Genomic DNA, 14,409 nt, shown 5'->3' on the forward strand with positions numbered 1-14,409 from the left:
TTTTCTTGTTTTTCCTGATTGGAATACTAGCTTTTGATAAGCAAGGTAACAGCAAGGTAATTTTTTTTGGCAACCAGGATGACAATATCCAAAAGTAGCAAAGCATAACAAAAAAGGATTGACACAAAATTCTAAACCAAAATTTAGTGAGAAATTAGAGTAGAACACTAAAGTGAGAAGGGGTAAAATAACTGTCTCAATTGGGTCTTTGAAGATCAACTAATTTTGTCGGGAATATTAACACAGCCAAGCTTCAGAAAATAATTTGCTAGCAGACGAAAGGGTCATTGGAAAGGGGGGGGAGGTAGTTATCTGTATATACATTTAAACCACAGATCTGTTAGTGAAAAAAAAGAAAAAAAGAGAAAAAGGCTATAAGAATAAAGTTATAGGAATAAAAAAATCACGACTCATTCGAATAAGATAATAATTATACGGTATCTGTATATAGTGCCCAAGGAAAATAGGTATAGGTGTCACCGCTTTTTGCCTACCTATTCTATTGACGTCATATTTGAGGGAAAGAGAAAGGGAATGGGGAAAGAAATCCAATAGAAAAGACATCTATCCCCATTTTTCTAGGGCACTATAGACAACTACATTATATGTCTTTTGTTACATAAAAAGTTTCGTCCTGTGATTTATAAGATATTTATAAACTGAACACCTTCTATGTAATTAACTTTGTCCGTTTGTTCTTCCATGATTTTTTGTTTTTTGCTACTTATGAATGTTTACAATGGATGTAGAATATACGTGGAAATTAGGACAAGGGAAAAATTGTCTTCAATTTAGGTTGCTATCATGGACATCATTTATTGGTCAGTTTGTTCATCCTGTAGGAGGAGAGGTGATGGGGTAGAGCTAATAGCTTTTAACAACAACAGCAAAGTATTTTTTTGTTTTTTTTTGTGTTTTTTTAGCAGCTAGGTTGTCATCATCCATAAATACGAAGCTCTGAAAGGTTAGGACAATCTAACATTAACACTTGTAGAATGTCATAGCGGAATAGGCAAAATATAAATATATAAGACTAAACAAAATTGTATCTAAATTTGTTGCAAAACTGCATAAATACAGTATACTGTTTATGGGCATACTTACATTTTAGAGATGCTTCGTTTATAACTTTGTTGACCTAGGAATCAGTATTCCAAAAATTTGATGAATTGGATAAATATATCACAGAAAAAAAATGTTGTCAAAAAAATAAAAACCAACAAATTTCAAATGGAGATATGGTCATTAAGGTAACAATTACAGAGTTGCTACGCTTATTAAATCATATCTAAGGCAAACATGCGGTTGGGCCGACCCTAATTTATAGAAAAGCTTCACTTTTATAAATATATCAAAAGAAAAATAATTTTTTTTGTCTTGTTTGTCTTTTTTTTAGTAGCGAAGCTACTCTATAATTAACTTTTTAGTAGCAAAGATATTAAATAATTCACGGTTTTGTCCGTTCGTCCGTCCATCAGTCCATCCGTAGCGGTGTGAGAAAACTATTTGGCTGCTATTGAAGATACCCGGCTAAAAATTTTAGTGAAGAATCTCTGTAAAAATACATTCACAGGATATTTATAATACAAAGTATAACGATGTCTGTTTAAGTTTGAAGTTTAAAATGTAACGTTTTCTTTTTCGTTGGCTTAACTACTGTTGGGGCTTTAGTTAATTTTAGTTGGTTTCGACCTCTAATTTAATCTACAGAAAGAGTAATTTTGTGAATCATCATTTGGGATATACATTAATTTATCGGCCATTGTCTTATCCCTTTAGATCCTTGATATTTGCCACCATGGCATAAACCATGTGTGTATGTGTATATGTACGTTTGACTTTCTTTAATTTCGGGGATTCCCCTTTTTATATTTTTAAAACAGGTTTTGATATTTTGCACTTACCATTTTCTTTTTCTCATGGATCTAAAGGGATAAGACAATGGCCGATAAATTGATGTACGTATCCAATAATAAAACACCCCTACTATAGATTACAATTAGTGGTTGAAACGTTTAGACATTCAACTTAATAAACCAACCAATTAAAATTCAATAAAAGTCAACACAGTTGTTAAGCCAACGTAAAAGCAATTGATATTATAAAACTTTGGGTACTAGTGTAATAGTATAGCCTAATGTCCCCCTCCCTCCCTGATAAAACCTGTTCTGAATACACCAGTAAATATGACTTTAAGCGCAACCACTCTCTGAGATCCAAGTATGTCCGACTTTATGTGTAAAGTATTCTAAAGATTAGAGATGTAGCTTTCTTTTATTACCAGGCCTTAAAACACAAAATATAAGAGCTTATAATTGGATGGATTAAATTTTGTTTGATTATACGCAAGTTTTAAAAGAAAAAAAATTACTAAAATACTGCTTTTAAAGATTATTGTTTTGTTTTAAGAATCTTTTTTTAATCCTTTTTTCGACCACCCATCCCATCGAAATAGTATTTAATAGGTTTCTTTCTATTTAGACAATTGCTTTTTTTGTTATAATTTATTCCGCTAAGAAAGAAACAGCATCTATTTTTATACTACGTCTGCTTAGGTTTTTTTTATGTGGTTTGCTTTGCTTCTTATGTATAATTTCATCCTTGTGCGTTTCTCTTTTGCACCCATTCCGCGCGGTTATTAGAAATTTTGTAAATCCCCTCAAAAATTATATAGAAATTGGCCGTGCATGTCACTATGTGGAAGGATCAGTTCACTTTAGATCCTGAAAGAAGTGCTGTATAATAATGCGTGATATATTTAGCTGTGCCACGGGATTTGCCCTTGTCTGCTTTTTTGAAGCTTTTATCGCTCTTTCTATAGGAATGCCAATTGCATCTGCTTTATATGCTACGCCGCAAGAGGCCTATAAGAGTGCTTGCAGTTTGGGGAGGGGGGGTGGTAGGAGGAGGTTGACCTCTGCCCATTTAAAATTTTAGTTTTAAAGAAAATAAAAAAAAAATTGGTGGGGGCTTATTTTTTTCTAGAGGCGATTATTCTTTAGAGGTTGTTTATTAGGGTCTTTTATGTTTTATTTCATGTTTATGTGGTTTCATATGTTTATTGTCATTATTGCTGAAGCATAAAAAATGACGTCATATAATATTGACCTATGACAGGCCAGTATAGTTTTTACAATTGGTTAATTAAAATACATACTGGCCTATCATTGGTCATTTATTTTGTATGGCGTCATTTTTATTAGGCACTATAAGCTGCTGTATCATTGTGTCCCCTATCACTTTAAAACTTTTTGTAACTCCCCATTGAGAATTCAGTTAACTTGAGAGTCTGTAAGAAATGCTGAAACTAGCGGCTATTCCCTTAGGCCTCCAGAGGCACTTAAGGTCTGGGGGGAGGGCGGGTTAAGAGTTAGACTTCTGTCTATTTTTTTATTTTAGTTTTAAAAAAGAAAATTATTTGGTTTCTTATGTATTTTGTCATTTTTTTTGTACAAGTAGCCTTACAGCAACCACTTACGCTCATTTGAAAATTTTGTAATTCCCCTAAATGAGAATGTAAACTTCCTTAAAATATTGAGAATTCGGTTAACTTTGGATCTTATGAGAGAAATGCTTCATATAAATGTAAATTTTCATCCTTGTGCGTTTCCTATTTAGCAGTTTAACCCCTTTGGGCATCAAAATTTTTGTTGAAAAAATGAAAAAATTGAGAATTTTAAGCTGCATGTCACTATGTGAGATCAGTTAACTCAGTATTTTGCAGCGCAACCCGTTTCGATCATTAGAATTTTTTGTAATTCCCGGGATGAAAAAAATTTACAACTGTAAACATTCTAATTGAGAATTCAGTTAACTATATACCTTGTGAGAGGAATGCTTTATAATGTGTGATATTTTGTACTGTGCCTCGGGATTAGCCGTAGTCTGCGTTTTTGCATGTTTAATCTCTCTTACTGAATTAGGCATGCCAATTTTATCTGATTTATTTGTAGTTTGCTATGTAAAGTTATAGTTTCTTTCAAAATAACGAGGATGACAAAACATATCCTACTATTATTAAGCTTTTATTGTCTGTATTGTATTGTTTTATCTTGCTAACCGCTGAACCGCCAGTAAATAAATAAAGAAACAAATTTAGATTTTACCCAATAGATTTTCAGATTCATGATATCAAAAAGTTTTAACCATTTAACCTCCCCCCCCCCCCCCAACATAACAGTTAAATTCAGGAGTGCTGTCGTAAATAAAGCAGATATAATTGGGCAACCGTGATATAGGAGCTTACACAGGAGTCATTATTATCATATCAGTGTCATATCTAGCCTTCTATATCATGATGTGGATAGCTTTTTGCATCTATGGAAAATTTTGTAAGGTACAATGTTTTTTTTTACAATTTAGATGTTATTTTTCAAGCAAAAAAGCTTTGAAATATAAAAAAAATCAACTATGTGACGTCATAAAAATAAGGGGATAAGAGGAGTGGGAAAGAATTCCCCTAAAAAGAGATGAATAACCCTTAATTTTTATGACGTCACATGGCTGATTTTTGAGACATTTGTCCAGTTACCATAAAAGCGATATTCAGCATAAAAAAAGTTTGACAAATGAACACAAACACTAGGTAAATCTCCTTTTAATTTTTTTTTTCTTACAATATTGTGCCTAATTGTGCTAGGAATCTTCGGCATCATGATTTTAAATGGCAGTACAGACTTTCTTGCAGTTAATACTAAATGTCTAAATTGTACTTTAGTCCATTTTTTACCTTGTTTTAATAACTAGTGTCATTTGTAATTAGGGTCGGTCCGTACGTCCGTCCGTAACGGATAGCTCTTTTCATTAATTCAGGCATGTTAGAATTGACCTATCGATTTCAAACTTTGCATGATTGATTCCTAAAATTCTATAGGTACGAGTTAGAAAGCGAATCAACTCTATTATCGTTACCAGAAAGTCCGTACGTCTATTTTAAACATGTTGCTTATTAACTTTTTTAACAACAAATTTTTAGGTGATAAAATTATACTGATTTCTAGGACAACAAATATATATTGTTATAAGCGAAGCATCTCTATAATCAAGTCCTACAAATGATTCAACAGATTTACTTACAATTTTGTTTTGTTCGACTTTTATGATGCTGTACGTATTGGTGCAAAAAATGGGGACAATTTTTAAATTGATTTGACGGGGCTGTTTATTTACGTCACAAGTGAGGGGAAAGAAAAGGGAAGGAGGAAAGAAACCCCCTAGAAAAGAGATGGAGGTATGACGTCACACGCCAAAACAATTTGAAATTTGTCCCCATTTTTTGCACCAATACGTACAGCATCGACTTTTATACATTTATATTCTGATTACTCTACAAGTGTTAATGCTCGTTTGTCCTACCGTTTCAGAGCTCTGCTTTTACGGATGCTATCATCCTTGTCGTAAAACAAATCCACCTGTTTATTGTTTGAAAAGGAATTGTCAATAAATCATTGAAAAATGTCAAAATATTTTTTTTAAACAACTGTTTTATTTTCTATTGAATGGCGTAATTTAAGTACATATAATTATACTCTATTTATCAAAAGCGACTGTGTGGTATCCGCCTAGGATAAATGGCAGACACCAGAGTTCAAAATGACTACGGCAGTGTGAACAGACGTGGACACCTATACTATAGAGAAGCTACGCTTCTCTAGCAATCACTAAATAATAAACAGCATCTATTCAGTTGTTCCTTTATTGAAGGTCTAAGGATTACTAAAGTTATATACAACAAACAATAGCTACACAGATAGGAATAAATAATCATAAATAAAAGCAATATAATACATATACAATAGTCAGTTTGGGCAATAATGATCCCCAATCCCTGGGAAGGGTGGGGGGAATTAACAATACAGCTTAACCATAATAAGGCTGTCAGATTCAATCATTAATTTTAGGCATATGGAGGGGGTCGGCAGACCCCTTCCCCAGGACTCGGGGGAGGGCCTTTGGCCCTTCCCCGAACCCCGGTCAGGGGTGCCATAGGCATGGCTCACGGTTGCCGAATACCACAACTCTCCCCTCGGAAGGCTGGGAGGGGGTCTCCCTGCCAGACTTCCGACAGTGGTTGAGGCCTTCGGCCCGCTCCTTAGGGCTAAGATATATACAAATGATAATGATTCAATGGAATCCTAGTGGTGATGTTCAGGGCTGATGGGCTCCCAACGTGGGATAGAAAGTAGAGGCTGGCTTTGGTTGGACACGTAGCTCGGCGCCGGCAGGTGTCAGGTTGGCGTGGGGCACAGCTGCTGCGGGGCCAGTCAGCAGTGGGGCATTCTGGTTGTTGTTGGCAGCGGCTGGGGCACTGGCTGCCAAGTTGACCGTCTGAGCGGCAGCCTGGCCTCCCGAGGGGCCGCGGGGTCTTCCAGAGGGCGGTCCAGGCCTGCCTGGGCGGTCATGCCCGCTATCAGCTGATTGCATGGACACCATTTCCTCGGCGGCTTCCCGGCCGAAGGGGATGGCATCCCAGTCTACTGAAAAGTCCCGGGACTTGGCATGGGTGAGCCGGGCTCTGGCCAAGGCCTTCCTGTACAAGGTTGGATGGTACAGGAACACTTGTGACATCGCATTCATGGCGGCCCGGACACCTCCTTGTGCGGCTGCCAGGGAAATGATGGTCAGATCCCCCAGCAGTTTGAGGATCAACAACAGCAAACACAGTATTGCTTTCACGGACAACATATTTGTTGCGTTGGCAGGTAAGCTGGAGCAGGACATCTCCCCTCAGCACAGAGAACGTGCTCCCCTGGACACGCACCGGGTGGGCCGGGTCTAGTTGCTGGAGCTTCCAGCAATTGGCCGCTACTTCTTCTGCCGCTGTGCTTTTCATGCGTGTCTCCAGGGTAAATCCAATGTAGCCTGCATGTATCTGGGCCTGCAGGGGGACATCCACATCCCTGGCCGATACTCTGGGCAGCGCTGCCGCGGCCGGGTCAGCTGCCACGAACAATGCTGGGTGGTTGGTGGCATGGGCCTCAAAGTCGCAGTTCACTATTGAGGTGGGGGTGGTCATGTTGATGAAGAACTGGGCTTGATGGTCAACCAGGAACGCATCCATCACTAGGCTAGGCTGGAGGTTGCGGATCAGCCTCAAGGGGCAATCTCTCCCCAGGTGGTCCCACACGTAGGTTGCTTCCCCAGTGATGCAAGACAGCTCAGAATGGGGACATTCTAGGGTCAGGTGGTCAGATTGGGACTCCACCCGTCCATCCTCTACTACGTAGGTCTCTTCCTTGACCAGCAGCCGTCGTTCCTGGAGCACTAATTCATTGCGGTACAGCTGGCGCTTAAAGTGGACGTCCTCCCCTTCACAACCCACCCCCTCGGGGCTGTTGACCAAGGCGCCCACCATGTCGAGGGTGAAGAACAGGGGATGGTTCAGCTGGAACGTCAGTGGCTGGGTCTTGCCTGGCAGCGTGTAGACGCGGTTCCTGGCCAGGTCTCGGCACGTTTCTGGATCAATCTTGGTTGGCCTCATGAGGGTGGGGACCGAGGTCACCTTGAGGTGACCCCATACCCCACACCTGAATGTCCACTGGGACACAGTGAGCTGACAACTGTAACCTGTTGTTTCCCTAATCCTGACTTGCTGCAGGACATGTACTTCATGGCCCAGGGGCACCTCCTGGTGTAGCGGTTCCGTGCTACACATCTTCTCCTTATTGTAGGCTGTGATGTGGGTGGGGTTGGCGCAGTCCCACCCTACCAGGACGTAGCTAGTTGTAGGCCACACGGCTGCCAGCAGTAGTCCCCACAGAACCATCCACCAGTGTGAGAAGCTACCAGACAGCCATCTACCTCGCGCACGCGGCTGGGGATCTTCGGCTCGGGTCACGGCTGCTTCTTGGGGCTGGACACGGCTGGGCTGCTCCTGGCTAGATACAAATTTCCATTGAGCGTTATCTTTGTGTGTCCGGGGCACCCCGATACCCTCCCCAATGACAGACTGACAGGCTACTGGCCCCTGCCTGGGTGTCGGCTCCCCTAGCCCCAAGGGGTCCCTTCCCTTGTCCATGGCATGCCCAGTGGCATGGGGCTGAAGTGCGTGTGGCACAGGCTCGCCCTGACTCACGTCCCTCCCCTGCCCTAGGAACTCAGGTGCATGTGGCACAGGCAAGTCCTTATATCCCCAAATTTCAATCACGCTCGCACTTGGCAGGACGGTCACGGCGTGGCTGGGTGCGTCTCTCCTCTAGGCTGACTTCCATAGGCGTCGGACAGTCTCGGGCTCGGTGGCCTTTCCCTTGGCAGCGGTAACAGCGGCCTGAAGTCTTGTCATCTGGGGCGACCTTCCCCATCTGGTGGAGACCCGGAGCCAAGGCACCAATCTCCATTGGCTCCGACTCGTCGTAGTTGGGCAACTGGACGCTGGCTGATCCCGTGAGCCCGTCGGTGGCGTCCACTAGGCACACACCCTCCTTCAGCTGCTTGGTAATCATTGTGACGGTGAACATGGCTCGCCTCGTGTACTCAGGTACAGAGGCGATCTCATGACTCATCATTTCACGTTTCACATTAGCGTTACGAATGCCACGATTTAATTCATCGATTAATAACTCGAGATCCTCATGGCTGTAGGCCTCCCTATACAAGGCACACTTTGTGGATATGTATGCTTGTATAGGTTCTGTCGAGTGTTGCCTGTAATCCCTGAAGGCTTGCTTCAAAGTCTGGGATTCAAAGGCTGGACGAAATAACATTTCACACTCGGCCTTGACTTGTTCGTATGTCAAGGCTTGGCCTGCCTCGCCAAACAGATGAGAAGCCATTTCTGCCGCTTGCCCTACCAGTGACAGTAAAAGGGCGTTGCGGCGGTTGAGGGTGTCATGGGGCGGCATGTGGTAAGCCGCCCATGACATCTCGAGTCTGCGGATGTGGGAACTCCAGGATTGCTTGGGCGGTCCTCTAAACTCCGGCAGGTTACTCAGCATCAGCTTGCGGTACTCGGCTGGAGCCGGCTGGGGGTCATCGTGGAGCCATCCTTGGGCTTGGTCGCCTCCTGGCGCTTGCGGCTGCTCCATCGGGTCAACGGTTCAGCGGCGGGACACAAAGTTATAAGTCAATATTATAAATGGGTTACACTTGAGGCTTTCTAGCCTAGCAGCCAACACTGTTTATCACTAGGTTGGTAGTTTAACTACAAAGATATAACTTAGATGTACTTGTCACTAGTTTTTTTCTGAGTTTGTAGAGTAGGCTGGTAGGGGTAGATAGCTGTTGAGGGTCTGAACTGCTGTCAGGAACTGATTGGGTTTTCCTTTATCACACTATAGATAGGAGGGAGAAGCTTGTAATTCTTATTTTCTAAAAATATCTCTGTTAGATGCTATGGAGTAGCTCCGCTCCTGTGTGTGTGTGTGTGCGTGAAATATCCTTTCCTTGCAGCGCGCTTACGCACCGTCAAATCCGCGCACACAGGTAAAACGCGCACTTATCCCTCAACTCGCTCTCTCATTGGTCCGCTTTGTCCGTTGAATTTTGTGATATGTCCCGAACTCTGTTGCGCGACCCGTAAATGGCGCTCTGTTCTCCCGGTCGCTAGCTCCACACCATGGGCGGACTTAGTCAAGTGTGGGTAGGAGGGGGGAAGCGCGTGAGGGGACGGGGTAAAACCGTCCGTTCCCCCTGTGGGGAAGGGGGAGTGCTGTGGGTTTGAGGTAACTATGTGGTGAGGTAATGGTGCCCTTTCTCCTTAATCCTGGGCTTATTGTTATGTCACCTTGATTGTATTTTCTTCAATGGATGGTGGGCCCCTCCCTTTCCTCTGGAATAAGGGGTGTATTTGTTGTGCTGGAGGCTTGGGTGGTTAGATTGTTTATCAATGCATTGTTATATTACATCTAGATTCTATTTTTGGCCTTATCACAATACATAACAGATTTGCTTACCAAGCCTGTTCTATTTTTAGTTTTATCACAATACACAACAAATTGTTTACCAATCCTTGCTCATAAATCTATTGTTCAGCCATCACACTAGGGTGGTAATCCCTACAATGTGATATAATATCTGCTTTTCTAGATGGGTGGCTGCGCTGTAGCCTCTCAGGATACTTGGAGTTGACGTAGTTTCCTCTGCTTGGTACACTACACTCGTATGTTGGCTCGCAGCTCGCAGCTATTTGGCATGTTTCAGCGGCAGGGAATGTCCCGTCCTGCAGCGCCGTATATCCGAATCCGGCTGGTGGCGGCAGGGAATGTCCCGTCCTGCGGCGCCGCTGGTTCAAATCCTTGGCTTGTTTCAGTCTGTCGGCGGCAGGGAATGTCCCGTCCTGCAGCGCCGTGTATCCGAATCCGGCTGATGGCGGCAGGGAATGTTCCGTCCTGCAGCGCCGCTGGTTCGAATCCTGCTATCTCTTGCAGTAAATGTTGGCCTATTTTCAGCCGTTTGCACTTAGTTGGCCTGTTTCAGCCCGTCCGCAGGCCTGTTTCAGCCCTTGAGCGCTCAATTCTCCGTTAGATGTTGGTGCTTCTCGCGGTTCTCCGTCAAGTTTCGCTGTTTCGCTTCCACAACTGCCGGATGCAGAGTTAGACCTTGCTATCCAGGGTGGGTAATTCAGGTTGCTTGTGTCAGTTTTGCCAGTTTCACTGCTGGGAGTACCTTAGCCTCAGCTGCGCGTCTGCTCTACACTTGTGGTTTGCCGTAATCTCACACAGCTGTCACCAAAAGTTGTGGTATCCGCCTAGGATAAATGGCAGACACCAGAGTTCAAAATGACTACGGCAGTGTGAACAGACGTGGACACCTATACTATAGAGAAGCTACGCTTCTCTAGCAATCACTAAATAATAAACAGCATCTATTCAGTTGTTCCTTTATTGAAGGTCTAAGGATTACTAAAGTTATATACAACAAACAATAGCTACACAGATAGGAATAAATAATCATAAATAAAAGCAATATAATACATATACAATAGTCAGTTTGGGCAATAATGATCCCCCATCCCTGGGAAGGGTGGGGGGAATTAACAATACAGCTTAACCATAATAAGGCTGTCAGATTCAATCATTAATTTTAGGCATAGGGAGGGGGTCGGCAGACCCCTTCCCCAGGACTCGGGGGAGGGCCTTTGGCCCTTCCCCGAACCCCGGTCAGGGGTGCCATAGGCATGGCTCACGGTTGCCGAATACCACAACTGCACCCCGGCCCTGTTTAAAAATGAACATAAGAGACATATATCAATATGTAACTTTACAAAGTGTCTAAAAAATCAGCCATGTGACGTCATAAAAATGAGGGATTTTCCATTTCTTCATAAAAAAGTTATCATAAACACGATTTTAAAAATTCCAATTAAAAAAATTTCTAACATTTACGTATGTATGGATTTTGTGCTGTAAATTTCCATTTGCGTCAAAATTTAATTGTTTTATTCAGCGTAGCCAGGCAAAAAATAGGGTGTTTCTGCGCGTTTAACCGACGTTCCTTACTTATCGTTGAGTTCTATAGTGTAAAATATTGTTTAAACATACAAATAATGTGCTGCTTATTAAGTTCTGATATTCTCAAAGTATCAATGTTCGTTTGACCTACATTTAGAGCTTTACTTTTATGGATTGTTGTCATCCTTGTTAATTCTTTATTTTTTTTCAGGGCTCCTTTGATCTTCCGGTAGTTTTAACTGATAAAAAAAAGAAGAAGACAGAAAAACCCAGGAATCAAATTATAAAATAAAATTATGAGGATCTTATGAAGAAACGTTGGTACCCTCCCCCAAAACAGTTGTATACATTCCCTGAATATATAAGAAGCGTTATTGTAAAGGAGAACCATATTGGCCAAGCAGTTTGCGTCTTAACAACGGACATACAGACATTCTGTTACTTTTGTATAAGGTAAACAAGAACCGTCCAAAAGGGAGTGTTTTGGAAGTGTCTAAACCCTATTTGCAAAAAAATTAGTAGGCCTATCTTCATTTTTGTCTTATTGAGAAGTCTTCATTCCAGTGCAGTGGCTACAAATGCGATTGTTATTATACTTTTTAACCCGCTCGTCGTGGGGAAGATTATGTTCGAAACTCTGATCAACCACGCGTCATAACTTAAGACGTTAAAAACGGTTCCTTGGCCCAAAAAAAGCGCAACGTATTACCATGCACAGTTAGGACTTCAAAACAAGGGTCGTGCAATCAAAGAGTTAGTTGGTTGTTACCAAACCAAATATTTAAGGTATTTAGACAGAAAAGGAGCGATTGTCTCCCCTTAAACTTACATTGCAAACATGTAATAAATAATTTGATATAAATAATCAGATCTACTATGACGGATACCAATGAAAATAAACAAACTATTCCCACAATATCTTCTGAAATTTCAACAAAATCCGCAGTTGATGACTCACCTCCCACATATGATGATTTAGTTGTTCAGGCAGGCGTTGAGATAATTAGATTTAGGAGAAACAAACAAGTAGAACATCACCCATGAGTAGCGCAGCTTATAATTATATAAAAGTAACAGTAACAGATATGGATCTCCTTTACAGTGTAGCTTTTCATAGGTTCTGAGAAGGTTTATATCTAGTTTGGAGGAGGATACCAACACCCTTCTAAAAAAATATTTTTTACTTTTTCTTTTTTAAAGTAAAATTGAAAGTTTAAAAATGAAACTATGTATGTTTTAAGCATCCTTAAGCTATATTTACTTAATTTTAAGAGAAAAAAAAACATTTCTGGATATTGTCATGTTTCTTAATTATCTCAAAAGGCTGAATTTAGGGAACTTGTGCCAATGGGGCGGAGAGTGGTAAAAACTCTGCAGGGAATCTTCTTGTTTATCCACCATCTTACAAAGAAGCTGTCTTCTGGATACAACAAGAACATCGTTACCAGTAGCGGATTATTATTAAATGCAAGGCTCGGCAGCAGCGACTAAGCCCTAAATCTAATCCCGTTTGGATGTTTGAATTAGGATAATGTCCTAATTGGGTCAGGTTTTGACTTCCAGTTTGTTTTTAAAATTGCAAGAGATTGGTTTACAGGCGGCTGCCGAGCCCTGGTTAAATGTACGATAAATTTGTTTATTTTCTTGCAATGTAACAATACAATGTACATATTGTAAATATACATGAATAATCGTTTTTGATATTGTATTTCTTGTTTTTTTTAAATATGTCAGAAAAACAAACACTTTTTACTAAATATTTTATATAAAACTAGTGGATACATCCCATTTTTCTTTGGAGGAGTGGTGGGATGTCTTTTAAATTTAAAAATAATAATAAACCTTCCTGGGACTTATTAGACGCTACCCTGTGAAGAAGAGGTTCAGTGGGTAGCAAGCAAGGTCGATACAGACTGACAGACAGACAGATATCATTTTACTCTATAAGGATTTGCATGAATATAAAATAACTGTGTCTTTATCCTAATATTATCGTAAAATATATAAAAAAAAAATTCTCAAATTGTTTCAGCTATTGCAGAGATATAAATGTATAAGATGGTTGTAGCAGAAGTATATCTGACATGAAAAATATATCTTCTAACCGGTTTGTGGCCATTTCCCTCTCCCCCTTTATGGCCTGAAAATGGGGAACACTTTCGCTTTCATGAAAAATCTTAAAAATGGTTTCAATAAGTGGGCTCGTATTAACCCCTTAGCTGACGATAACGTGAACAGTCTGAAATAATTTATATTAAAAATGTTTTTTATTTTCATTTGGTTTATGGTTTTTAGTGTCGTTTTTTACGATTGTAATAAGTTTTTTTGTATTCATGTGATATTAATGAAATTTTATACTGAGACTACCAACTACTTTCACTAGCTATGTTTAAAATTTCATCGATCTACATTGAAAGGCTAACGAGTTAACGACACTCAAAGACATTCAACATTTTTTATTTAATAGTAAAAAAAAAGACTTTTTTAAACGTAGTACCTACGGACAAAGATTGCATAATTAAAGGGATTTAAACGTAAAAATCGATCATGAAGCATAAAAAAACTGCGATTCTCATTTGGCTAAAGAATCTACACAAAAAATTTCAGACTCCTATCTTTACTTTAAGTGGTTTTTTTTGCACGAAAAGTTAACGTTAATTTTGTGAAAGGAAAAAAATAATTGATCCGAAATTTAAACCTAGTAAATGAAAACTAGCATAAATCCTAACTAAATAACTATTCCAGTATGGCTTCAAACCAATTTATATCCGTGGATTAGAACTGGCTCTAAGCAATACTGAAAAATCATGTTTAGCTTCGTATTACAGTCAAATTTCCACGATTATTAAAATAAAAATCATAAAATTAATGTTATTTTTTTACCACGGGCCTTAGGCACATCAGGGTCCACAAAACTGGTTTTATTTGTATATTTTTTCATTATAAATAACTGTGGAAAGCTGTCTATAATACAATGCGATAAATATATATTCCAGTATGGCTTCAAACCGATTTATATCCG

General features: G+C 40.4%; 2 protein-coding genes across 3 annotated transcripts; one reads left to right on the forward strand and one right to left on the reverse strand.

The window, feature by feature from the left end:
* Positions 1–2,531: 2,531 nt before the first annotated feature.
* LOC145330143 (uncharacterized) lies at positions 2,532–13,083 on the forward strand. 2 transcript variants are annotated; one of them, XM_080174728.1, is made up of 5 exons: positions 2,532–2,816; positions 4,234–4,336; positions 11,599–11,657; positions 12,254–12,374; positions 12,722–13,083. In XM_080174728.1, exons 1-5 carry the CDS (start codon positions 2,746–2,748, stop codon positions 12,836–12,838), a joined length of 471 nt encoding a protein of 156 aa, XP_080030854.1. In that variant the 5' UTR covers positions 2,532–2,745; the 3' UTR covers positions 12,839–13,083. The 2 variants fall into 2 exon arrangements, with proteins under 2 accessions (XP_080030854.1, XP_080030853.1); XM_080174727.1 differs by lacking the exon at positions 2,532–2,816 and adding an exon at positions 3,689–3,923 and having other exon boundaries at positions 4,239–4,336.
* LOC145329266 (uncharacterized) lies at positions 5,551–7,281 on the reverse strand. Its single transcript, XM_080173323.1, has 2 exons — positions 6,951–7,281; positions 5,551–6,871 (listed from the first exon to the last, which is right to left on the reverse strand). Exon 2 carries the CDS (start codon positions 6,718–6,720, stop codon positions 6,148–6,150), a length of 573 nt encoding a protein of 190 aa, XP_080029449.1. The 5' UTR covers positions 6,721–6,871; positions 6,951–7,281; the 3' UTR covers positions 5,551–6,147.
* Positions 13,084–14,409: the final 1,326 nt, after the last annotated feature.

The sequence above is a fragment of the Acartia tonsa genome, chromosome 10 (assembly GCF_053477335.1).
Source record: "Acartia tonsa isolate MP-2025a chromosome 10, ASM5347733v1, whole genome shotgun sequence".
Classification (NCBI taxonomy): Eukaryota; Metazoa; Arthropoda; class Copepoda; order Calanoida; family Acartiidae; genus Acartia; species Acartia tonsa.